Consider the following 26143-nt stretch of genomic DNA (forward strand, 5'->3'; position numbering starts at 1 on the left):
AAAAAGATTTCAGTATTTAATTTCCATTTTTAGATCGTTAAGCGTGTAGTCGGCGAATTGAACTTTCTCCCCGGGCTCTCCTCCAAGCAACGATCAGCGATGAACTTGTGAAGTCGAGAAACTTGATCTTGTCCTCATAGCCTTCATCATCCCCCCCCCCCCCCTCTTTCTTTTCCTCCCTCCCTTTTAATTTTTTCGTTTCAAAGGTACCTTTGGTTTTTTAAAAAATTGTTCCGTATCATAAATTTCACTGAAAAACCAAAGCAACAATAATAACGGATATTTTTCTTGTTTTATTCCTATTTACTTGAACGATTTAAATTGAGGGGTAAATTAATATTATATATATATACACCCTATATTTTTAATAATTAATTACATTTTTTTAGTAAGGGTGCAATAACTTTAAAAGAAATGTATTGTAAAATGTAGAGAGTAATCTATTATTTATAATACATAAATACTCCCTTTATTAAAAAATATAAGGTATTTTTTGAGGAGTTAGATATTTAAAAATGTAAAGCATTTTTAATCTTTTGAGATGTAATTATTACATATTTTTCAAAAGTGCTCTTATTGATAGTGACTTTATATTTATTATAGGGTGTTTAATAAAAATAAATATAAAAAAATATAATTAATTTAAAAATAAATAATTATTTTATTGAGGAGTAAAATTTAATTAAAAATATTTTATATTTTTTACAAAAGATAGTATATATTTATTCATTTTCTTGGTTTGAGTTGAGTCGGCGTATTTTATTGCAATAGCGAGCGAGGAATACAAGTGGAAGTGGGAAAGCAGGCACACGTAGGGGTGATGTGGCAGGCATCCGTCCTTCACTTCTCCAGGGTCGTTTGGAAGCCTCTCTCGTCCCAATACTTATCCTCTCCCACCTCTTCCTCTTCCTCTTCCTCTTCGTCTTTATTATATTTAACTTCATGCCATACATTATTCTGTTCTCTTCCTTTATTATATTATCCATATTCTTCCATACCCACACCGTCACCAATATACTATTTATCACTATCTAAATAACCCCACATTACCCATTTCATTCACTGCGCACACGCACGCACAATTTGTCCATTGATATGACCATTATTTTACTAACACTCCTATAAAAGCATTCTCTTATTCGGCAAATTAAAATTCACTAAAACAATGTAGCGATGTGGTGAAAAATGCATACATTCTCCGTGGGAAAATGTATTGATTTTTTCCGAAACTATCTGAGAAGCTATATTATAGGAATTTTATGTAAAATTCTTTTAACTATTACCATCAGGGTGTTCTTTTTTTCAAAAAAAAAAAATTAAACTCATGAAAACTGCGTGTAATTAAACGATTCTTTCACAAAACAAGTGAAGAAATTCTTCCCGTAGATTTTTTTTTTCATTCAAAAGATGTATTCTGTCCCGAATTTGGACCATTCAGTCACTGGATCGCTTTTGAAATTCATACATACATACATATACATAACTAGTATTCATCCCCTCGCACGAGATGAATAAAATCTGTTATATAATATGAGATGAACAAAAATTATGTAAAAAATGAATATTGCACCTGCAATATATAATTTGATAAACTGCGTTTCAGTCTTCAATTTTGATCATCTAAAAACAGACACCCTCATAAAAATATACGTCTTCATAAAATAATTGATGCCAACTATTATAATGAATAACTTGCAGTAATTAATTCAAGTTGTTACCAGTCAATGCCGGAATACGTAATTAAGGACACAATACTGCGGCCAGTGTTTTATTTTTGGGATCTGAAGCTTGTAGTTTCTCAAATCTCCCATCCTATTTATTCACGTACTCTTCATACCCTACCTCAGATCCAGAGCCAATACCGGCTCCTCAAAACTCTCTCCCATGGCCCCTATCATCCGCAAGAACAATGCCCTGCCAAAAACGGGCCTCTTCCAAGAAAGTTTATCATCCTCCATTAAGCTCGAAGCATACACCTTCCTCGCCAATGGCCACCCGATTCTCACCCAAGTCCCGCCAAACATCACAGCAACCTCGGCCAACAACGTCAGCCCCGTCGGTTGCTTCGTCGGCTTTGACTCCGACCGTCCCAGTAGCTGCCACGTGGTTCCCCTCGGAAAGCTCAGTGGGATCAAGTTCATGAGCATTTTCAGATTCAAGGTATGGTGGAGCACCCACTGGGCCGGAAGTAAAGGAAGCGACTTGGAGAACGAAACCCAAGTGATGATGCTGGAGAATTGCGATCTCTTGCGTCGTCCATACGTCCTTCTTCTTCCCCTCATCGAAGGGCCTTTCAGAGCTTCTCTTCAACCTGGTCTCCACGATTACGTCGACATTTGCTTGGAGAGTGGCTCCACGAGCGTCTCTGGTTCTACCTTCAGAAGCTGTTTGTACATCCACGCGGGAGACGATCCTTATAACTTGATGAAGGAAGCCATGAAAGTGATAAGAGACCATCTGGGGACGTTCAAGCTTCTTGAAGAGAAAACCCCTCCGGGAGTAGTGGACAAGTTTGGATGGTGTACTTGGGACGCGTTTTATCTCAAGGTGAATCCAGAAGGAGTTCGGGAAGGCGTGAAAGGCCTCGCGGAGGGGGGGTGCCCTCCAGGTTTCGTCATAATCGACGACGGCTGGCAAAGCTTCTGTCACGACGGAGACGAAACCGTCGGCGATAGTGGAAGCTTGAACTGTTCAATACCCGGAGAGCAAATGCTCAACAGGCTTACAAGTTTCGAAGAGAACAGCAAGTTTAAGGATTACTATAGCCGGAGGAGTCCTTCGGATAGAGGGCTGGGTGCCCTTTCGAGGGACCTGAAGGAGGAGTTCAAGAGCTTAGAGCATGTGTACGTGTGGCATGCGTTTTGTGGGTATTGGGGTGGGCTTAGGCCCAAAGTTCCGGGCCTGCCTGAGGCGAAGGTGGTTGTTCCCAAGTTGTCGGAGGGTGCGGCGAAGACCATGACGGATCAGGCGGTGGTGAAGATACTGGAAGTCGGCGTAGGATTGGTGGCACCGGAAGAGGCTCACAAGTTGTACGACGGACTCCATTCTCACCTGCAATCTGCGGGTATTGACGGCGTCAAGATTGATGTCACCCAAGTTCGTTCTCTCCTAAATTCCTGCTCCCTTTTGATTTTTCGTTTCCTTGTTTATTTTTTAAGGCTAATGGGCGGGCAACAAATGAAGAATTTATAATTTTAATCTCACATTCATGCTCGAAATTTTTGAAATGTAGATAATTATATTTAGGTTTTGGTGCTTTATCTTTTTTTTTTTAATTTATACTCCATCAATTAAGATGTATTTCGATTCTTTGGTCTTGAAATAACTTTAAAAAATGAATATAAATTATTATCCAAAGGGAACAAATCAAAATCATACCAGTGGAAATTGTTCGAAGTTTTTTTTTTTAAATTATTGTTCTGGCTAGTTCTAAACTTCAAATAATCAATGAACAGTTAATTACGTAATCGGGGTAGATGGCCTGTCATTGATTTGAAATAGACGAGGTCGCATTGAAATAGTTGGCTTAATTGGCATGCACAAATTAAATAGAGTTGGGAGGGTGAGTATGTAGCACAGGCCTCTTAATTATTGATGCTGTACCGCAGATTCTGGAGATGCTATCAGAGGAATATGGGGGTCGTGTTGAACTCTCCAAAGCTTACTACAAAGCCCTCACCGACTCAGTGAAGAAGCACTTCAAAGGCAACGGCGTCATCTCTAGCATGCAGCAATGCAACGATTTCATGTTCCTTGGCACACAAACCATTTCTCTCGGCCGAGTTGGTAAGTAGTACGTACACACCCAGCACCACCAACTTCGCCATCTCATTTCTCAACACAAATATTAAAATCCAAGCCATTCCATTGTGTTTGCAGGTGATGATTTTTGGAGCATCGACCCTGCGGGAGATCCGAACGGTACGTATTGGCTTCAAGGATGTCATATGGTGCACTGTGCCTATAACAGCTTGTGGATGGGAAATTTCTTTCACCCTGATTGGGACATGTTCCAGTCCGATCACCCCTGTGCTGAATTCCACGCTGCTTCACGGGCCATCTCCGGTGGCCCTGTTTATGTCAGTGACTCTGTTGGCAACCATAACTTCAAACTCCTCAACAAGCTCGTCCTCCCTGATGGCTCCATCCTCAGGTGCCAACACTACGCCCTCCCCACCAGAGACTCCTTGTTTCAAGACCCTCTTCATGATGCCAAATCCATGCTCAAAATCTGGAACCTCAACAAAGTAAGCGCATTTCCATGCATCATACCTCTCTGTTTTTTTAGTGCAAATCGTGCATTTATGCCTGTTTTTTTTTTTTTTGGGGGGGGGTGTTCTGTGATCACAGTATACGGGGGTTTTGGGGGTGTTTAATTGCCAAGGAGGAGGATGGTGCCGTGTTACGAGGAGAAACAGAAGCGCCAGTGAGTGTTCAAAGAGAGTGAGTTGCTTGGCGAGTCCTGAGGACGTTGAATGGAGCAAGGGGATGACTCCAGTATGCGTAACAGAGGAGGACGTGTTTGCTGTGTACATGATCAGGGACCACCAGTTGAAGCTGCTGAAGTGGTCGGAGAGTGTGGAGATTTCCCTCGACCCCTTCAATTACGAGCTCTTGACAATCTCTCCGGTGACGGTGATGCCGAAGAGATCAATCCATTTTGCTCCGATTGGATTGGTGAATATGCTAAACTCGGGTGGGGCAATTCGGAGTATGGAATTTGGGAAGCTGGAAAATGAGGTGATCATTGGGGTGAGAGGACATGGGGAGATGAGGGTGTTTGCTTCAGAGAAGCCTGTGAGCTGTGAAGTTGATGGAGTGGCCGTTGAATTTAGTTACGAGGATAAGATGGCTAACGTTCATGTTCCCTGGACTGCTTCTTCAAGGTTGTGTGTGGTGAAGTACTTGTTCTGAGTCAAGCTTGGTAGCTTTGGTGGCTCTCTGTTCCTAGTAAACTCACAAATACGAATCCATTGGCAGATTTGATGGGCAAGCGTCAATGGATTTCATTTTAGGAATTTAGATAGTCAAACAATTATAAGTTATTACTACATTAGACTTCAAATATGATTCCTCTTTTGGGATTTGCTTAGCAAGTTAGCCACACTTCCCTTCTTGGCTAGGTTCAGTAAGGTTACTTGCTGTTCATGGATATTAGTTTTCTGACGATTTCAGCTTGTGCTGTACATGATCTGATTATATCTTCCATGACTTGTGGTTATGTAAGCGTACTTAGCTTGGTCACAAAAATCTATGGACACTTAATTGAATAGGCTCTTGGTCAGCCCTTAACAGAGTCTTCATTTTATGGCTACAAAAACACCACGTGGTTTTGTGCTGCGGAGGCTATATGCTTCCAAGTTCTAAATTTTACTATATATGTTTTAATATTCTCTTATTTCATGCTTAAATCATGACTCTAACAGACGGCTGATGAGGTCTGTTCCGCTCATATTTGTATTTCGCTTTTTGTTCCTCGTGGAAGGAAACTTTCTTCTCCCCTTTCATTAGGTGAATATATTCCTTCCGTTGATAAATTTAGTAAGGTGCAATGCCCTCTTAAACCTTCCAACGCGTGTTCACTGCAAATTAAATAAATACTTTCAGGACGGCTAATCAAACAGGAGCATTGAAAAATTAAACCCAATTTAATTATAAAAAAATGAAGGTCAATATCAAGCATTTGTATCATGTTTTTCACATTACACGCGTCAAGTGTCCTTATCACTTTTTACCGGAGAGGGACGACCGACAAAGTTTATGCCTCCAGATTCATGTTTGGGATGCCTAAGGAAATATAACAAGTTTTCAGCAATTGTTATAATTCCTTTTACAATTAAATATTCATCTTATACTTATGTTTATTTTAAAATAATCAAATCACATTTATTAGCACGGAGAAAAAGTGACTTGAAAGGGATTCAAATACTTCATTATTTAAATGGGAGAACTTTCTTCCATTTGAAGTTAACACGGACTTGACTTCAAATGCTTATAGTTTGCAAATATAAACAGATTTTTTTTTTATCCAAACTATCCCCATAACCAGCCGTTGTGAAACTAATTTTTCAAAGACTTCGAACACTGTTTAAGATGTTGTTATCTCCTAAATAATATTTTTCTTATATACATTTCTTAGAATCAAATTCTGGGATGATATTTAAAAGGCTTATATCTTTATTATCTATATCACACCCACTTGGTTGTAAACAGATTCTTTAAAAAATAACAAAAATAAAAAAATTAAGGTAAACCAATTGTTCGATAATATTGTGAGTTAAGCATATCTAAAAAATTTAGCCTGACCTAGACCGATTATGTGCATCTTATAAACTAAATATAATTTTAGATAGATTTTATTAATTTTATAACAAGACTGATAAATTTTAGTGGATGGAATCCTACGTAGATTTAACTCCTTATATTCATCTTTGACGTCTTGAACAAAGTTTTAAAAACCACGTGATTGGTCACCAGATTTTTTTTATTGGAATTAGGGATAAAAAGTCATATCTTTGATGAATAATTTGGAGTGAAATCATAGAATCAAATATGGTTTCAACATGTAGGGAAATTTTTTCCTCTATTTTTCTATAAGGATCTTCATTTTAACCATCATTGAATTATAATAAAACTAGTTAAAATTATTAAATTTGCAAAAAAAAAAAATCATGTTACCAATACTTCTCCTATGTAATTTATGAGTTCATGTATTACTCTATTAATCCCTATTATAAAGTTGAAAAGATGACTTGGCATGAGTTTTATATTGAAGCTTCACAAAGTAAAATTGATGCTTATAACTTCAAGGGGGAAAAACACCATTTCATTACAAGGATGGTCACTAACCACCCAAAAAGGATTAAAAATGGCCAAACAGAGATTACGAGTGGTGAGATTGTTTGGAAAGTTTTTTTTTTTTTCCACTTTGCATTTCCATAAGATTTCTATTCAATTTTTTAACTTGTCCACCAACTATTTCTCATGATACCTTGTAATTTCAAAACATAGTTTAATATAAGGTTGATGCTTGAAGCCTTTAAACATAATCATGAGCGGAGAAGCGCAGACCTCCTTCGCTTGAATATAAAGCCCATTCCATTTCAGAGACTCTGTTCAAGTGTCCTGCTTTCTTCATGCTCGTTTTCTTAGGTGGCGACGCCGAATCCTTAGAATATGTTCTCTGCGAAGCACCTGTTGATGTTGTCTCTAGCTTTGACTGTGATTTATTGCTGAGAATGGGGCATGGTTATGGAAGTGAAGAGGAGTCTTGTCTGAAGAAGACAGAGAAGGAGGCTGCTTCTGGCACATATAAGCCTTCGCGTTTGGTTTTACCCTCCTATTCTACACGCACCACTCATCCCAAGACACAGTCATCAATCTCGACTAGTAAGTTCTTGTTTTTATAACTTTTAGCATTTTTCACAAATCACAAATTGATGACTCAATCAATAATATCCTGCGTTAGACGGCTGGGTTTTCAACATTTGACTCTAGACGCTTCAGTACTAATCAATATTTTCAGAATTGAATTGGATATTAAACCGAAAAGTCTAGCAATTCACGATTCACATAATTTAATCGAGTTGGACCAATAGTCAAATCAGTGACGTAATAATTAAATTAAAAATATTATATATGTATATAATAATCTAAATATAAGAAATAAATATAAAATTGTTACTTAATTTAAAAAAGTAAATATTTTAAAATTATTATGACTTAACAAGTCACATGATACAATATAATATCAAATGATTAAAAAAATTATCATTTTCTAAAAAAATTCAATAAAACAATAAAAAAGTGTTTTTGAACAGTGAAAACTGGATTCAGTTTTCGGTTCGACAGCCGGTTTGAGACGGCCCAACCTCTAAAATGGTTTCGTATATTAACCAAACCAAAATCCGGACTGATTGATGGTTGGATCGGTCAGACTATCCGGTCCAGTTTTAAAAGCACTGGTACTAATGCTTGCGTTTATCTTCTTTATGTATTAGCATCAATTTATTTTTTTTAAATACTCTCATTAATTTACTTTGAAAAAAAGATTTATTATTTATTTATGATAATTAATAATAAAATTAAAATGTTATTGTGCTTTTAATTAGATTACTAATTTTTATTGATTTATGTGATTTAATTAAAAATATTTATATATAAGGATAGAGGGAATATATACACTAACTGCTTCCAAACACGTTCTGACCTTCTTTTACAGTAACCATCATTTGGATACCAAGCATTAAATTCTCATGGAGCCCTTGGTGGATTCAATTCATTTATTTTTCAACTCCTTGTATTCTTTTGTTGAAGTATTAAAACCCACGTGATTGGTCACAAGATTTTGTTTGGGAGTCGTGATCAATTAGAGCTAACATGGCATGATAATAGTTATGGATAACTCTCAATTTTTTTTATAGTTTGAGAGAGAGAAAATTTATATTTCAAATAATTGGGTTATGGAAGTGGCCCGTGGGCCAACAAACCCCGTTTTACCCCATCTATTTATCTATTAGTAATAATAATAATAATATTAAAATAAAAAATGAATGGATTTTTAACTTAAGGAGGAAGATATATTTTTTTTTTGTCCTGAGACAATACGGGGAGAAGTTAAACTTTATGAAACTAGAAATTTAAAGGAGTCGTACAAACTAAAAAGTGATAAGTTCAGCAAAATGAGCACTTAGGAATGCTCACTTGAGATGAAGGCGTATGTTGATAATTCAAAGTAAGTTCAACGATCGGAAAGCAAAGCCAGGAAGAGGTAAGCTGTGGACACCTTCGGTGGAAGCATTGCTTCCTCAAAACAACTATTGTACAAATTTAATATTATTTTTTTATAATTTTATAAATTAATTATACATATTTATTCTAAACAATTGAGACTTGAGACTTGAAATTTTTAACTTATAATTTTTAATTTTTCTTTCAAAAGTGCATCATAGAAGATTATCTCTATTTTTAATGTTATAATACCAAAATAAAAAATTGTAAAAATTATAAAAAAATAATATTAGATGCGTACTATCCAGAATGAATCTACATGAACAATTTAAAAAAATTATAAAAAATTATAATATTAAATTTTATAATCTACATTAAATTTGGACTATTTAAATTGATTATCCACTAGATTTATTAATTTTTTTATAACTTTTTCATCTTTTTATTTTAATAAATATAAAATAAAAATAAAAAGGACAGTGAGAGGTTGGGGTCAGCAGAGGAAAGCCAACTCAGAGAATCCACACATGTCGAATTCCCCAATGGCTGTATCTTCTCAATACGGGCGAAGCTATTATAGCAAAGCGCGCCCTCCCCATCGACTGTAAAGAAGACCAACTATAAATTATATCTAACTGTTACTCTCCTTCCCTTCCTCCAACCAACTCTTTCAAAGTCTTTTAATTTTATTTCGCTCTCTCTTTGCGATCCAGACTTAATTAAGAAGGATATGTGTTCCCAGCATCACACATCTTTCTTATAACCTTTATGTAAATTATTTTCTTTTATAATTAATATAACTTTGTCTTATTTCCAAAAAAAAATCCCACTCTTTCAAAGTCGTCTATTCCCTCACATCCCAATTCTTCAAGAACTTCACTCAGGTGCATGCTTTTAGAGAATATATATTTATATAGCAGTCAAATTCAGTGGTGGGTACGTTCTGATTCCTCCCAAGGCCACACACAGATATTCTCATTTCAGTTTCTCTTGATTCCTTTTCCCAGTTCTTCAAATTCAACTGGGTTCCCTTTTCTTCTTCCTATGGCTCCGAATTTGACGTCTCCAGCTGAAGTGAGGTTTGTTTTCTTCTCTGATTCCTTCAAGTCTAGCAGACACGCAAACCTTCAAGGTGCTTATTTCTTTGCCTTCCATTTATCTTTTTTCGGTTCCTCAAAGGCACATATTATGCTGGAATGTGTTGAATTATGTTTCCTTGGCTTGTCTTTCACAAAAATTATGCTATTCCTTCTGTGGGTTATTATTCTTGTGATCCAGTTTTCTTGCCTATGCAGTTATCATAATGCTCCTTCTCCATGTTTTCGTACATACCAATTCTTTTTTTTTTTACTGTTTAAATCCGGTGTCTTATCCTGAAAAGTTCATTTTGGTCTTCTTTAAGTGAATGAAAAGCAGCAAAATCCCTTGAAAGCCATATGAACACCATGCGCAGAACAGTTTCCATCTATCACTTTCTAAATACGTTATCATTAGAATAAAGGAAGAACACATGGTTTGAGTCAATGAATTAGTATCTGGATTCTTGATGCCATTTTGGTGGCGTATTCTATCTGAACTAGTCGTATATTCATTTTACTGATTGCTTCAAAATGGGTGTTGTAATAATGTCTTGTTTGATCATAATAACTTGATTAATTTGCGATAGTTATCTTCCAAGTTCATATTTTCACTCACTGTTCACGTGCGGCAGGTTGTGGAGGTCAATGTCAGAGTTGAGAAACCCGGGGATAATAACGTTTAGAATAACGCAGTCTATGCGGAAGAGACTCTGCTCCAATCTGAATTAGAAGTCATGGGAGTTTGCAATCCTTTGACCGTCCGACATTGGATTGTAAGGCTTTTATGGGTTTCTTGGTTAAGTTTTGGCTATTATTGTTGATAACGTCGTGCTCATTGAATTTTCTTTTTACTCATGTTATTACTGAAAGTGGCTGAGTTTATATATAGTTTCTAAAATAGGTTAATGTACAAATTCACTTCTGAATTTTTTCACGAGGTACAACTAATATTCTTAAATTTTAAAAAATGCAATATCCTCCTTGTATTTTAAAAGCAATGCAATGTGGCCCAAACTTGATAAATCCTCAATGTTGATTGTTAACTTGTGATTTTTTGACCCTCCAATGTTTTGCTGGCAGCCATGTGGAATAATAAACATAATCCCACACATAATTCCTCCTTTAACTTTTCCTTCTTCCTCCTTCACCTTCTTCCTCCTCCTCTTCTTCTTCAATGTTCGCTGCTACTTAGCCTCCTAACTCACACACCAACCTCTTGCAGAAATGCTTCAGAGCATCTTCTTATACAATAGCAATATCATGCTTGCTGCCATCATTTCCTTCCTCCTCATTATCCTCTTTGTCGTCCTCCTCCCTCTCTACCAAATGTAAGAGGTTAGGCCCTTATCAGGTGGCTTATGACTTGACTTGTTTATAAAGAGGCTAGGCCTAAAGCCTATTTTCCTAAACAGATTAGTTTAAATTTTTAAAGCCTAGCTTGTAAGCCTACAAGCTTGGCCTGCTTAGGTTTATTATATGATATACTTATATATTATATTATATTTAAATTAATATATGTATATATTAAATTGTATTTAAATTATATTTTGTAATTACTTTTTTATCCTACGGTAATTAGTTTCAATTTCTTCTACCGTAAAATTTAATTTTTGTAATTTGGCAGCATACGATACTCCTCTGACCTCTCATCTTTCACAACTCGTTTTCCTAACTTCCACAGCTAATCTTCCATTGCCATCTCCACTCTCCATATCGAGACTCTAGTCACTCTTCATTTAGGTTTGTCCTTCACTTGCCCACCACACCATTTATATATGCTCTGCAATTTTGCTTGAACCATTTATATACACTCTATGATTATACGCTAGCTTCAGGTTTGTAATATGCTTTGATCCACCATTTATACATGCTCTATGGTTATGTGCTTGTTATATGCTTTGAACCATTTGTAGATGCTCTGCGATTATATCCTTTTATGCTCTAATACATCATTTTTTGCCTGAAGCAATTTTATATTTTGCATATTATTATATTATAATATTTAGGTGAGTTTATTTTAGATGTGGAGCAATTTTTATAGATGATAAAGTTATATGAGAAACAAAATAGAAGTTGCTTGATTATCATATAAGACAAAACATGCTTGCTGAAGCCTAACAACTCAACTCATACTAATGTGATAAATAATAAAATAAAGAACAATAAAATTTGTATTATTGGTTCTTTGATCAGATGCTACAATGTAGAGGGCATTGACGTTTAAACCTTTTGCTTTAGCATTGCTCTCAAAGTTTATATTATTGTTGCCTTTTTGCTTTGTTCCATGATTATATATATATATATATATATTATATGATTATTATATTATATTAACTTCTAATTAATTAAAATTTTATTTAGGTTGCTACTTGATAGTATTGTATTATAATGGACAACAATAACAATATAATTGAATCTACTCATCCTCAAAGAGCTAAACCTAAACGGCAACTTAAAGATAGTGTTACACCTCCATCAATACTAGTTCAGCTCATCCAATAGAAATAACACTAACAACACTATCACTCAGCAAGAATAAGTCAATAGAGGTGGTGAAGATTGTGTCATCACAAAAAAGCATAAAAATACTTCACCTGTATGGAATGAATTTGAAAAAATTCAACTTGTTGATGGTGTCAAGAAAGCAATGTGTTTGTATTGTAAGGAAAAACTATCTACTAGTAGAAGGGGTGTTAGCACTAGCTATCTCAAAAGGCATTTAGAGGTTTGCATGCATAGAAAGTTGGCTGTTTCTCGTTGAAATAAACAAACCATTTTATAATTTTGTCCATCTAGTGAATCAGGAAGTAATCCTTTTATTGTTCTTGGGTCTAAATACTCTAATAAAAAAATGAGAGAAATTATTACTAGTGCTATGATGGTGCATGAGCATCCTTTTAGCATTGCGGAAGATGAAGTTTGGGTATGGGCTTTTGAATGTGCAAATCCAAATTTTAGAAAAGTCACTCATAAGATAGTAAGAAATGATTGTTTGCAATTATATGAGGTTGAGAATAGTACCATAAAAAATATTTTGAATAATGTAATTAAGGTTAGCATTACAATAAACATGTGGAAGTCAAGTCGCCAAGTAGCTAAATACATGGTTATTACTAATCATTTTATCAATACAAGCTAGAATTTTTAAAAGAAAGTTCTGAGTTTTGTCAAACTGCCCACTCCAAGGCGAGGAATAGATATAGCAAATACTATTTTCAAATGTTTGAGATCATGAGGCATTGAAAACAAAGTATTCTTAGTTTCTATTGACAATGCTTCTTATAATGATTCTTGCATATAAAATTAGAAAGAAAACTTGTTTTTGAACAATAAGTTGGTACTCGGTGGGCAAATATTTCATATTAAATGTTGCACACATATTCTGAATTTGTTTATGCAAGATGGTCTTATGAAGATTAAAGATATCATTCATAATGTTTGTAAAAGTGTCAAGTTCATAAATGCCTCATATGTAAGATTGAAATCATTTTGTGAAGTAGTTGAGTTAAAGGGGCTTAAAGAAAGAAAACTTATTCTTGATTGTCCTACGAGATGGAACTCTACATTCTTGATATTGACCACTCCAATGAAATTTAAGCACGCCTTTTCAACTTACAATTTAAAAGATCCATATTATAGCTATGCACCATCCTCTAAGGATTGTGAAAAGATTGAGAAGGTATGTGATCTCTTAGAGATTTTTCATGATGCCACTCATGTTATCTTAGGTAGTGAATACCCAACTTTCAACTTATATCTTGCTGAAGTTTATAAGGTAAAACAAGTTATTAATGATGCATCAGAGTCTTTTGACTTATTCATGAGTGAGATGGCAACAGCTATGAAAGAAAAATTTGATAAATATTGGGAGGAAGTTAACTTGTTGATGTCTATTTCAAGTGTTTTGGATCTAAGGATCAAATTGAATGCTATTGAAATAAGCGTCTCCTTGATATATAAACTAAAAAGTGAGGTTAAGCTAATTATTGAAAAGGTGAAAAAAGCATTGTAGGAATTATATCTTGACTACATGGACTTGTGTAGAGATGATTCAGCTCTTTTGCTAGTGAAGCAAATGTTGATGGCACTGCCTTGACATATCCTGTTACACCACGAAAAGATAAAGGAATGCAATAAATGTTGAACATGGTTCATCAAAGGCATTCAACTCCTTCTTCCAAATTAGAGTTGAAAATGTATATTGATGATGATCCTTATATTCCAACTCCTAATTCTTCATCTTTTTGTGCATTAAAGTGGAGGGAAAACAATAGTATAAAGTTTCAAGTTTTATCAAAGATGGCAACTAATATATTAGCTGTCCTTATCTCAATTGTGGCATCAAAATCCACATTTAGTGTCGAGGGAAGGGTGATTAATGAATATCGTGCTAGATTGAATGAAAAATCTATTGAAGTTCTTATTTATGATAGGGATTGGCTTCTCCATAAATATGGGCTAAAGAGAAAATGAAAGGTAAAAATTTATTTCCCTTAATACTTGTTACATTGTTGATTGGGCTTGTGTTGAACTTGTTACTTATTTTCAATTCATTCTTTTATTATGTAGGAGCCACTTGAACAAGAGGAGATTATGATGAAGTGTTGTTATCCTTTATTTGTTGGATTGTATTGTTGCTGGCTAATTTCATTTTAGTTGCATTGTATTGTTGCTAAATTTTAGATGTAATTCTTTAAAATATGTTTTATTTAGATTTATTATAAATTTTAATTTTATTTTAATTATATAGAGGCTTTAAATAGGTTTTAAGCTTTTAAACCTATTTGAAATCTAAAATATGTAAGCTTTAAAGCTTACATAAAAATGTAGGTTTTGGTAGGCTCAAAACCTATTTAAAGATTTTGAGACCTAAATTTAAAAGTCTTTTTAAAGGTTTACATATGAAATAAGCCTTTAAAAAGGCTTCAGGCTTGAGCCCAAAAAAAGCTTCCATGCAAGCTCAAGCCTTAAACCTATATTATAGTTTTAGATTTGTTTAGCCAAAGCTTAGCCTGATCTAGCCTATTTTTATCCATAGCCAAATGGTTCATAGCCCATGCTCATGCCAAGCCTCAAGCTCATGCTCAAGTTTGAACCCTTATAAAAAGTAGGTTCAAATAGGGAGCTTGAACTTAACTTTTATTCCTAACTTTATTTGAGAACTTCCAAGGGCAAGAAGGTGAATCATTTGTCAAGTTCAATAATAAGGAAAACTTATATACTTACTCTTATATATTTAAAGTACTTGTTTCTAATTAAATTAAGATATGTAGATTTTCTATAAATTATTTATTTTATAACAAATTGTATAATTAATATTATTAATACATTAAAATTTACTTGTCATGATTTATAAAAATATATTAAGTATACAATATTAAATATTTAAATCTTCTTCCAATCACAATATGCTGGTCTGGAAGCAATTGAGAGCAGTGGTTGGCTGCAGTGGCATGTTTAGTTTGTCCCGCTTTTCTACCTCACCTTGCAACCTTTCTCGCGGAGTGCGAGAGCCTCAACCCGGCATCAGTGAATAATTTGACTAATTTTGTGCGATAGAGAGATTGCCATAAAGTCTCCCTTGCTACTGCAAGGTTGTGGCCATGTTATTCAAAAGAAATAAAGGGATGTAGTTATTAATGTGTATAGCTTTGGGTGCAACTTTGTTTTAAATACAAGATCATAGAAGAAAAATCATACAAAAAAAAAAAAGAAAAGAAAAGATGTCATGGTACATACAAAAGGTTCTTATATCTCTAGATGATGAGATATTATAAATCTAAAATGTCTATATTATTGGTAGGGGCTTGGCATGCCAGTTAACACAAGGTTATTTGCAAAAAATGATCATGCAGTGCAGTCCTGTTGACGCCCCCACAATTTCACTACCTCTTTGAATTTTTTTTAAATTTCGCATGTAAAAATTATAAAAATTAGTGTTAATTTCCCATATTTAAAGTAGTTTTTAGTTTTGCCCTTCACGTACTTGTTTCTGGATTCGTCACTGGGCATAAGGCGTTGCGAAACTTTCCTGAGAGGACACAAGATAAAGGGCCCGGGTCGAAGGCACTATGGAGCGAGCCCAAAATAGGTTATAATTAGGATGCTGGACTACGATGAAAATTTCACTCTGCTTCTACACTGACGCAGATGGACGTAACTGGCAAAGACTGGGAAGGTTACGCAGAAGACGGACGGTCTAATATGTTTCGTGGATCTGGATCCATCTACTTTAATATAAATAAGCATCCCTTCTACAAATTATATACATTAACTGCTTCCAAACACGTTCAGACCTTCTTAATAGTGTTCCGTCAAAAATTGTGGTCAAGTCTATTTTGTGCTATTATTCTCATTTTCATAAATAAAAACCACCGAAAGACGGTCATCGTCATTTTTTATTTATTAAAAAAAAATATCAAGGCGTGGTGTAGCTGTAGCATCGGTCCGTTTTTATTTGTTTACCCAGAATTCTTTTTTTTTTTTTACTTGGGTTTTGGGTTAACTTGGGGGATCTCAAACGTGGGTGAGAGTTACGAATGAAATCGACCGATAAATACAGTACTAAACCATGAAACTCAGAAATTTAGGTGCAGAAGCAGACTAAACGGGGGTTATTGATAATACAATGGCCACAAGACCCCACCCCCTAGTTTTTTATGTTTTTTGGGCACTAATTAAACACACCTCACACTACACACAACGCAGAAATGAAGACGGCGTGCACCGACACTGAGAAAGAAATCACAAGGACCGACTGGAAACGACGTCTACGTTTATGAAGATCTCTTCTCTTCTCGGGCCTTGCCACCCTCGGTCTTATTCTTGGTCTCCTGGGCTGTAGTCTGCATCTCCTGGCCCGATTCTTGTACCTTGCTCAGCACAGCCTCACCAGCCTCCTTAGCACTCTGGGCCGCTTGGCTAATCGTCTCCCGGGCCCGATGCTTGGCATACTCGAGCTGCTCGGGCAGCCGTGAGCGGCGGACATAGTTGGCCAGCCATGTGAACGAGGAAAGCGCGGTGACTCCGAACGCGCCCGACGTCAAAAGCCCAGCGACGGCCAGTCCGAGAAGTAGCGCAGCGGGGAGCAAGACCGGGCTGAAAATGACAAACAGTGGGGCGGAGACGGCGATGCCTAAGACAGTTGCGGCTAGGGTAAGGGCGGCGAGGAGGAGGAGAAAAGCGCCGAGAGGGAGGAGTGCGGCGAGGGCCAGAACCTGGGAAGCGGAAGGAGATTCGGATGCATACATTGGCTTGTGTTGGTAGTGGTAGTAGTCTTGGCGGGTGTCGGCCATGGAAAGGATGGTCTGAGGTTTCTGGATGACAGTGTGAGCACCGTGAAGGAAGGATAGTGAAGAGAGAGAGTGGAAGGGGGAAGAGGGGTGAGTGTTTAAGAATAGAAGGAGGAGGGAGGGGACACGTGGATGGAGGTGCACACTTGTTAGGGAGAGAGGAGGGCGTGTGCATGAGAGACATGTCGTTTCGTGGTCGAGGGAATTACAGGCGTTGTGCAGTGCAATATCTGGAGCCTTCTGCTGGCGCTGCCTCATTTAGCTGTGTCTTGTTTCAACTGTGCATTCAGAGCTTGGGAGTATCAAATATCAATATAATTTGTCCGTCCTTTGGGTTTCTGCCCCCCCCTCTCTCTGCCTTTTTTCCCCTTTTGTTACGTCAATAATAGAACAGTAGTATATTATATTCTCCGTCACATTTGCTTGTATGTAATCTATGATTTCATTCTCTGCTGTTTCTACCCCTCGAGAAACGCCTAGTGTAAATTAACCGATTTCCTTTCAGTTCCACTGATATGAGTAACTTAAGGTTAGTTTTTTTTTTGTTTCTTGTTGACCCTGTTGTTAGGTATTTTAATTTGGTCGCGTTATGTTGGTATGAATGAAATCAATGAAGCCCAACGAGTGCATTGAGCTGTGGTGCATTTAATCATTTTGTGTACTGCTTTATTAGTAATACAATTCACAGGACGAGGGACTCCCTCCTGTCTAAAATATAATTAGTTTTTCATATAGTCAAATCAAAGCTAGTTATCACTCCTAATGACTTCAGAGATTTATTTTTGTTTTTTAAAATGTATATTCTATCAATGTTTAAACTTTTATATCAAATGCATGTGCATCCTCATGGAGGGGCGGAATTGGAACTATTTATTAAATGACCTGAAAATGGGAGAATTTTCTTATATTTAAGATGGAAAATCTTGGTAGTTGTTACTTACTTTGAGACCTAATGGAGTGAGCCACATATAATGAAAAATATCTTAAACGGTGAGTTGAAAACAGAGGAAAGCTGGGAAAGCGAAGGGGGGTTATCTATTTTACGTCGTTGATTTAAAACACCTAATATGTCTTCGTCAAAATAAAAACTTTATATAAAATCTTGCATTTATAATTTTTAAACACTCAATTATAGGTTGCAAAAAGAAAAAAAAACGGTAACTTGAACGAGAGCGTTTGAGTTTTGTCATTTCATGAATTGATGCAAAATGGGCACATTAACCAAAGCAAGTTTAGACATCCATTAAGTTTCCGCATACCATGAGATGGTATAAAGAAATGTTTGGGCTGAAATTTGGCCCAATTATTCCACTCTCATGAACATGTCTCCGCAGCACAAGTTCTGCGTTTGACTTTGAAACCATCGTCATGTTTCTTTCGGGAGAATCAACAATGCTCTTCTTGTGTGTATCTCACCATGTTTAAGGCTTCGTTTGGTTGGAGGAGAAAAGAAAAAAATTTCTCCCCCATCCACCTTATCAAATAAGTGGAGGGGAGCCATTTCCCTCCCCTTGTTGAGTAAGTTATGCATCTTTTATGAATGCTGCCATAATTGTAAAGCTTATCATGCATATCATTGTATCTCATCTGTTTTGAACCAATAATTATCATGCTTCTCCTTTCTTTTCAAATAACTGTCACTTTAGAATTGCAACAAAAACATTAATTTTTTAACCATTTTATCCCTCGATAGAGAAAATAATAATTAATAAAAGCATTAATTTTTATTGCGTTGTTAATCCTACAAGAGGAAAAATTTTCACCAATCAGAAATTCTGATTAAGCCAAATGAATGTTAATCATGAGTTTACATTGCTTTACTAATTAGATTGGATGGGAGTTATTTTATTCGATTAATTGAAACCAAAGAGTTTTGTGCAATTCAATTCTTACTTTGAAATGTGTTCAGAATACATATATATTTCCTATTATTGAAATTCTAAATTTAATAAATCTTTCAATAGATTTCTGGGGTGGTTCGTATTTATTTTTGAGACGGCTCTTCCAAGGGAGAAACAAGTTAAGCATCATCCGATGACCAAAATTCGTGTCAAAAGTAAAATTCTTAAAGGAAAGCCAGCGACCCGTGGAATTTTTGCTTTAATTTGTACCATATCTATATTATTAAAGGAGTGAAGCATTATGACTAATCAGTGCTTTCTTCACAAAGTCAAAATTTGGCCCAGACACACATCGCAAATTCAAGACCCACCACCTTTTCCGCATTTGTTTGGCATTCCTCTGTGCTAATAATTCCTTGCCTCTTAAACTATTCTCCTCCCAAGTCTTATTCAGAATAAAATCTCCCTGTTGGAACAACTCAAGCATATCTTCCTCATATATTCCTCATCTCATGATTCCTCTGTATAATATCTGAATTCAATTACTCTTTAAACGGGAGCAGAAAGCTTCGAATTAAGAAATGCACGAGAATATATGTTTGGAAAAGAAAATCAAAGGAGAGATAAAGGATGGAATCTGCATGATTCATATCTAGGGGGAAAAGAAGACGAAGAGCATCTCTAATTTGACCCATAATCATATATGCTAACGTAAATGAATATATATATATATATATATAGAGGTATGTTCAGAACCGCAGTAGTGGCTAACATCATACTCATCATCATTGGAAATCTCATAGACCAACCACTTTAAGCATAAAGAATCGCAGTTTAGGGTCATAAAGAAGAAGTGAAAACCAAAGTGAGCAATGGGCTTTCAACACATTAGCCTTTTTCTAGAACTCATGCATGTGGCTGCTGTGCTTTTCAACTCCATCACTTGGATGTATCCTTTATATAATATTAAGCGCTCATCAAATACTAAACAAATACGTGCGCGTATACATATATGTTCTGTACACGGCATCTATCTTTCTGCGATGTTTGTCTTGAACAACTTTATTCATATCATTCGCTTCATGGATTTTTTTTTTAAAAAAAGCAAATTAAAGCTCTCTTTTGGATATGAGTAATGATGACTTCGCGGCGTCAAAATGGTTAGGTGCATATGATCGATTTCTATGATCAATCAATGACCAAAATCTTAATTTAATTTTCTGCATGATTCGCTCCCAATGAAATAAGCATATGGCTGCTTGATTCTTCTAGGCAGCCCACTCCACTCTGTGCATATTATCTCGTTCCACTAAATTCAGATTGATTATTTGGAAAAGCAATCAAAGATCCAATGAATCGTAATTAATAACAAACAAAATGAATCTGTGGTTGAAGTTCTGATTTGATTATTAATTAAAGGGCACATTTTTTAAATTTTCAATAAATAAACACACACATTAATGAATTATGAAGTGTGTACAAAACAATCACAGTTCTCATGGTTTTATTTCTAGATTTGCTTCTAAGCGTGAAGATCTCTTACACTATAATGGTCCAAATCAGGGAGACATATGTAATGGACATACACTTGATAAAAGTGGTCAAAGTTGGAACATAAATTAATTAACGGAAAGAATTAAAACGGTTCTTAGATAGTCTATCAGTCTCGAATTAAAACGGTAACAGAAGCTTTTAAATGATGAAAAATTGCCTTTCAGATAGATATAATTGATGATGACTCGTCAATCCACCGCCATAGGATCGTCGTTTATTTATATGCATACATTTTAATGTGTACTCTTCAGAGACTTGAACCTAATTAATGATATAATCTGGATTATCGTGGAACCATTAATTAATTATTACTTGCTTCTTCATGAGTTTGGATGTTTTGTGAATCTAAAATCCTAATCAAATTCAAAGCACGGAAGATGTACGCAAGGAAAGTTATTCTTAATTACTTAATTAAAATTTGCGTGTCCACAATTTCATTAATTTTATCTGTAGCAGTTGAGATATACCTGTCAAAGTCGGAATATTTGTCGTACGCATAATTGAAATTAATGGACACATCACAAATGCACAATCATACTCGTGTCAATGACTGTCTGTAAATACGATTAGAATGACAAGAGACTTTTTTGTCTGTTTGACCACATTGAGACGAAGAACATGAATACTATGTCATCATATGTACATTAGTACATGTCTGGGTCTGTGAATATCTATGAGAGGGGGGAGAGAGGGAGGAGGCTTGAACATGGAAATCATACATCGCGAAAGATACAAGACCTGGTCGTGTGGTGGTCAGTTCTTTAGTGTAAGAGGACATAAAGAATTTCTTGTGGGGCTTTAAATAGGATAGGACCCCCCATCTTTCCCACCCACACACACACTCGCTGTTCGCTTGTTTGTCCTTTCTAATAACCTCACTGCAAAATTTCACCCGCTCTTTTGCTTCTTTTCTTCGTCTTTGGCGCAGAGTGAACAAGATTGATGAGTTTGATAGATTCTAAAATTATGATTATGTATTGTTACTATTACATTCATTGATCAGAGGAACAACAATTTCAGAAAGCCATACTCACTTTTTTCCTCTGTGTCTGAGCCTCAAACAGTACATTTATCTTCATTCACACACACACACACACTGCTCTTTCCTTTCCCTTTCCCTTTCCCTTCACGGTTATTAGCAACAACATTATAACGTCGTGTATGTTCCGCCTTTCAAAGTGGGCAATACTATAATGTAATTATACCAACTAAAAGGGACTTGACGTAGATGAGGGAGATATTCTGAGAGAAAGTTGATCAGGGATTAGATTTGGTTCAACAAAAATTCCAAGAAAGAAAAAGCTGAGTCTTTTGGTGATCTCGAGGAAAGCACACACAGAGATAGAGAGAGAGAGAGAGAGAGGGTTATGAATTAGAGGACTACATGGACGTGATGACTCTCACTGTAGCTATTATAAGAGCCTCTGCCAGGCCCTCGTGTCTCTCGTCTCATATCCATATTGATATTCTTTGTGTGTATTTGAGACAGGGAAAGAGGCTGAGAGAGGACGGTTCTGATTTTTTTTTTTTTTATTTTATGGGTGCAAGTGTTGTAACAGTGTCTGTGCTGAGATGGAGAAAAGAGACTGACAAAAGTGAACTCAAAAACAGGACTATCAAGCCCTGTGCCTATGTATTGATGACATTGCCAAGAGAGACATTAATGTTTTTGTTAAATAGAGAGAGAGAGAGAGAGAGAGAGAGATGTCATCGAAGAAAATAAGGATGTAATTCCATCCACTAGCTATCAGGTTTTTCTTTCAAAATTTGTATTTGACTTTTAGCCCTTCTAAGTCTCTATTCTTGATGTTCGAATGTTTTTTGTGCATAGGATGAAATGACGGCTAGCTTTATTCTGGGAGATGAAAGATTTCACTGCTTACTTTAGGGAACAAGAGGAGGTAATGCGGCTGAGCTTGTAAGTTAGAAGACTGCTCTTTTCTTTCATCTATGTTCTCTATTTTCTAATTCATGGTAAAAACCCTAAACCCTATTTTTCTTTGTTTTTCTCGGATCTCGAAATGGTTTGTATTTGCTGCCACTTCTGGATTCTGATCTCACCAGGATCGGTTCAGAATTTCGCCTGTCAAATTGAAAACTAACATTTGCCCAGGAAACATTTCATGACAAAAATATGCAGTATAGAAATCAAGTAATTTTCTTTTCGTTTCTTTAATTAATAATCGATGAAGCTAGCTAAACAAATTTTTTCATATATTGATGGCCAAAGGCCAAAGCAAGCAAGCGGCCGGGTTAAACTATTTTCTCTTTATGCGTATGCATGCAAGTTGTCGTCGTCAATGTAGCTGCAGTCCATGAGAGAGTTGTGTTGTGACTTCTGTTCATTGTCTCACTGTTTCACTGTGTTTATCTGGGGGCAAGTGTTGCTGATAGTAACAGTTTCGAAGTATTTTAGGGTACTTCTCTTGGACAATTAGGGGGGAAATAATTTTTTTTTTAAAAAAAGCTGAAAACATAACCCTAAGTTTGAGCTACTGCCACTGCTTTATGCATGGATCCAAAGAGGAAAGCGACTGTGGCTCACTATTTCACATTCAGATACATATTTATTTTTTACAAATGTTTCAAAGATGGTGGGGGTGGAGCTCAGCCTCACGGGGAGACTATGTGTTTGAAACCATCACATTCATCATCTACTTTTTTCACAGTACATGATGAAAACTACAATTCAAAATGAGCTTCGATTGCCTCAGAGACAAGTTCAGAAAAACACTGCTCGTTTTCCTTCTAGTTGTGTTCATCCAACACACTAGCCATAATAATTAACCGGGGTGTACGTTTCCCAATAAATCTAGTGATCACTAGCTATGAGATGATGCTGAGATATAGCAGTAAGACAGAGACTTTTATATAAGAAGTCTACAACTCTACATATGAGACCTACCTACTCTGTGAACTCCAGCTTAATATTATATCATTTTTCTGCGTCTATGTTATTTCTCTTGCGATACAATTACTCCGAGTAAATTTGACGGACTCAAACTTTTGGTCATGTGCCTTTATTTTTGGGAAGAATAAGCCAACACATATAGATATTAAAAAAAATAAAAATCTGTGGTTATAAATTAGCCTGAGAAATTGTTGTTAAAAAGGTCGAAGAGTGGTCCATATATATATATAAATACATATACGAGGACAAAGTGGAAAAGAATTAAAGGGAAGAATATATATAGGATAGAAGTAGGAGTAAGGCGTCTAAGCTATAGACTTAGGCTTCAGAATCCTCTTTTTAAGAAGATGAAGAAAACGTTATTACCTCAGATTTATTATTCTGAAAGATCAACATTGACAGAATGTCAACTTCTACGCATGCACATGCCTAGATAGTTGCACTGAAAACACGAAGAGGTCTAGCAGCCTTACATTATCATGCATGTTCCTACCAACTTATTTAGGTCACAGTCCTACTTAAATTACTTCTGGCAATGAAGTTCTGTAACAAATACATTCAACCTCGTCTTAAACTTAGACTTATACACTAAACAAAATTAAGAATTCAAAAGGGAATTAAACATTAGACCGTCACGGTCGCCTAGATATAGTGTGATAGCTACCAGAAGAGTCCAAGTAAGGCTACATGACTAGAGACCAATTCAAAACTAGTTCATCACCAGTTCACAAACTAGATATTTATATATAATAGTGACACTTCCATCAGAATACTGCAGGGAATGCCATGCCTCAAAAGGGCAGAATTGAAAACCCTAGAGCGGGTTTTTTTCTCCTCTCTGCAAACTTAAAAATTTACAAATTACCTCCACCACCACCCGCAGCACCTCCATCGATGGCATCCGAAGCTGTATCAGCCCATGGAATAGTATAAGGAAGAGAGTAATTATAAGCAGCAGGAAATTGCCTGTACAACCCCCCACCTCCTCCTGCTCCTCCTTCAGTATTGCCGATTCTTCCATTAATATACTCCATAGCCGTCGACCTTTGCCTCTGGGGCAGCGGTTGAACTTGAAGCGTTGAAGGCGTTATTCCCAAGCCAGGTGGCACCGCAGAGAGAGAATTAGCAGGAGGGATCTCGTTGCAGGCATAGCGAAGAAGATCAGCATTAGCAGCATCGAGCTCCTTCTGCAGCCTCTGGACCTGTCTCTGAAGGAAAGAGATGGCTCCGACGCAACCATACACTGGGTCCCTCACGCGCGCCTCTGCTTCGTAGGCGAGCGAGTTGACGGCGTCTTCTCTCTGGTGAGGGAGGAGCTCGTTGAGCAGCTTGGTCACGTTGCTGGCACCGAAGATTTTGTGCACGTGGGCGAATTTTTGAGGCTCCTCGGGAGGGAAGTAGGGCGCGAAGATGCAACCTGGCATGCACTTTCTTCTCAGGAATTTGCAGGCCGCGCAAGGAGATGAGTAAGAGCTTGATGCCATTTTCCTTTCTCTCTCGATGGATCTCTGCAATAGAATAAATTATTGGCATATATAAAACCGAATGAGAAGCTTTTTATTCTTAATTCCACGATCTATATATATGTCAAGTCTCTCTAGTAAGAAATAGTTTCACTTTTAATTTCAAGGAAAGGTGAAACCGGTGACAGCTAATGGGATCTGATGCTACACACATACATATCAGTTGCACCTTTGCACATCTTTTTATCTGTCTTTCGATTTCCGTCTACCTCGTTTTTCTGTGTGCGCTTTGATGAAGTCATCAACAGCCGGTGGAGTTCATGAGGTTGGTTCATATAGAAAGCAGCAGCAATATACTTCTATAACAACCAGAAACATCTTTCTCGACATCAATTTTTGAATAATTTATTTGCATCACCGTTTACCTTACCTTTCCCTTCTAAACTCCACAAATACACCCTCTCTCTCTCTCTCTCCCCCTCCTGTCAATTGTGAGGGAAAACAAGAAAAGATGTAGTGTTTTTGAACTTCGAACTTCCACCAGACGCAGTGTTAGTTCGCTATATTTCTTTCGTTTAAAATTATTTTCTGGGTTTGTCGTCTTCTCCTTTTATGGACTCAATTTTCTTTTTTCCCCTGACACTTCCTCTTAGCGAAGATACGTTCGAGAACACTTCATATGGTTCTTCTGCTGGTAGAATTCAGCTGCATGATCAAGTAGAGAGTGAAAAAATTCCCTCTGAATATAAGTTGAATTAGGGATCTGGCTGCTGGAACAATTGCCATTTCATGTATTTCATGCAAGGCTGCATCAAAAGACGCATTGAATGGCAAAGCCCTAAAACAGTGACTTCTTAAAAGAATTTCGGGATGTCTATGAATTGTTACTTTACTAAAAAAACAAAACAAAACAAAACAGAAACAGAGAAAAAGAACTATAAACTTGGAAAAAGAACAAAGAAGCAGTCTAGCTACATGAACATGAACTTACCTGTTTATGATATAGGTTTCTTTGATCAGATGAAGGAAAAGGGCACTACCTTTCCCTCGTGAGAGGTGCTTCGGAAGCTGCTTTTAATTTTTTTCCCCTCCAGACAAAGTCATAGCCTTAGCCAATGAGAGGTATATAATAGTCACAGATTTGTTAAAGGAGAGAACACCCTAGAGAGGAAACCCTAATTGGAGGAGAGAGACACTGCGCACAGAGAGAGAGAGAGAGAGAGAGAGAGGACGCTGATAATTTAGTAGTGGGAAAAAGTGACAGTAGAGAGAA

The 26143-nt window shown here is 36.4% G+C and overlaps 3 protein-coding genes and 1 long non-coding RNA gene across 7 annotated transcripts; 2 read left to right on the forward strand and 2 right to left on the reverse strand.

Annotated features, from left to right (window-relative positions):
• The first annotated feature begins 1741 nt into the window (after positions 1–1741).
• LOC129319843 (galactinol--sucrose galactosyltransferase-like) lies at positions 1742–5303 on the forward strand. Its single transcript, XM_054964922.1, has 4 exons — positions 1742–3096; positions 3609–3786; positions 3880–4247; positions 4351–5303. The coding sequence occupies exons 1-4, from the start codon at positions 1885–1887 to the stop codon at positions 4912–4914; spliced, it is 2322 nt and encodes a 773-aa protein (XP_054820897.1). The 5' UTR covers positions 1742–1884; the 3' UTR covers positions 4915–5303.
• Positions 5304–9615: 4312 nt separating this feature from the next.
• LOC129319905 (uncharacterized) lies at positions 9616–14450 on the forward strand. 2 transcript variants are annotated; one of them, XR_008595551.1, is made up of 4 exons: positions 9616–9862; positions 10442–10582; positions 14243–14285; positions 14379–14450. It is a non-coding gene; the product is annotated as an uncharacterized LOC129319905 (long non-coding RNA). The 2 variants fall into 2 exon arrangements; XR_008595552.1 differs by having other exon boundaries at positions 9616–9809.
• Positions 14451–16310: 1860 nt separating this feature from the next.
• LOC129319269 (oleosin Cor a 15-like) lies at positions 16311–17436 on the reverse strand. Its single transcript, XM_054964273.1, has one exon. The coding sequence runs from the start codon at positions 17357–17359 to the stop codon at positions 16586–16588; it is 774 nt and encodes a 257-aa protein (XP_054820248.1). The 5' UTR covers positions 17360–17436; the 3' UTR covers positions 16311–16585.
• Positions 17437–23755: 6319 nt separating this feature from the next.
• LOC129320934 (protein LATERAL ORGAN BOUNDARIES-like) lies at positions 23756–26143 on the reverse strand. Of its 3 annotated transcripts, none has more exons than XM_054966620.1 (2): positions 25911–26143; positions 23756–24915 (listed from the first exon to the last, which is right to left on the reverse strand). In XM_054966620.1, exon 2 carries the CDS (start codon positions 24889–24891, stop codon positions 24262–24264), a length of 630 nt encoding a protein of 209 aa, XP_054822595.1. In that variant the 5' UTR covers positions 24892–24915; positions 25911–26143; the 3' UTR covers positions 23756–24261. The 3 variants fall into 3 exon arrangements, with proteins under 3 accessions (XP_054822595.1, XP_054822592.1, XP_054822594.1); XM_054966617.1 differs by having other exon boundaries at positions 25862–26143; XM_054966619.1 differs by lacking the exon at positions 25911–26143 and adding an exon at positions 25100–25451.

Source organism: Prosopis cineraria, unplaced genomic scaffold, assembly GCF_029017545.1.
Source record: "Prosopis cineraria cultivar Desert tree isolate PC_DT_omini unplaced genomic scaffold, ASM2901754v1 PC9, whole genome shotgun sequence".
Classification (NCBI taxonomy): Eukaryota; Viridiplantae; Streptophyta; class Magnoliopsida; order Fabales; family Fabaceae; genus Prosopis; species Prosopis cineraria.

What these genes read in the sequence shown, in the direction of transcription:
- LOC129319843 (XM_054964922.1), top strand. Translation starts at nt 1,885, where the DNA reads ATGGCCCCTATCATCCGCAAGAACAATGCCCTGCCAAAAACGGGCCTC. An exon ending in TCAAGATTGATGTCACCCAA is followed by an intron (nt 3,097 to 3,608) that starts GTTCGTTCTCTC and finishes GCTGTACCGCAG; the next exon opens with ATTCTGGAGATGCTATCAGA. An exon ending in AAATCTGGAACCTCAACAAA is followed by an intron (nt 4,248 to 4,350) that starts GTAAGCGCATTT and finishes CTGTGATCACAG; the next exon opens with TATACGGGGGTTTTGGGGGT.
- LOC129319269 (XM_054964273.1), bottom strand. Translation starts at nt 17,359, where the DNA reads ATGAGGCAGCGCCAGCAGAAGGCTCCAGATATTGCACTGCACAACGCC.
- LOC129320934 (XM_054966620.1), bottom strand. Translation starts at nt 24,891, where the DNA reads ATGGCATCAAGCTCTTACTCATCTCCTTGCGCGGCCTGCAAATTCCTG.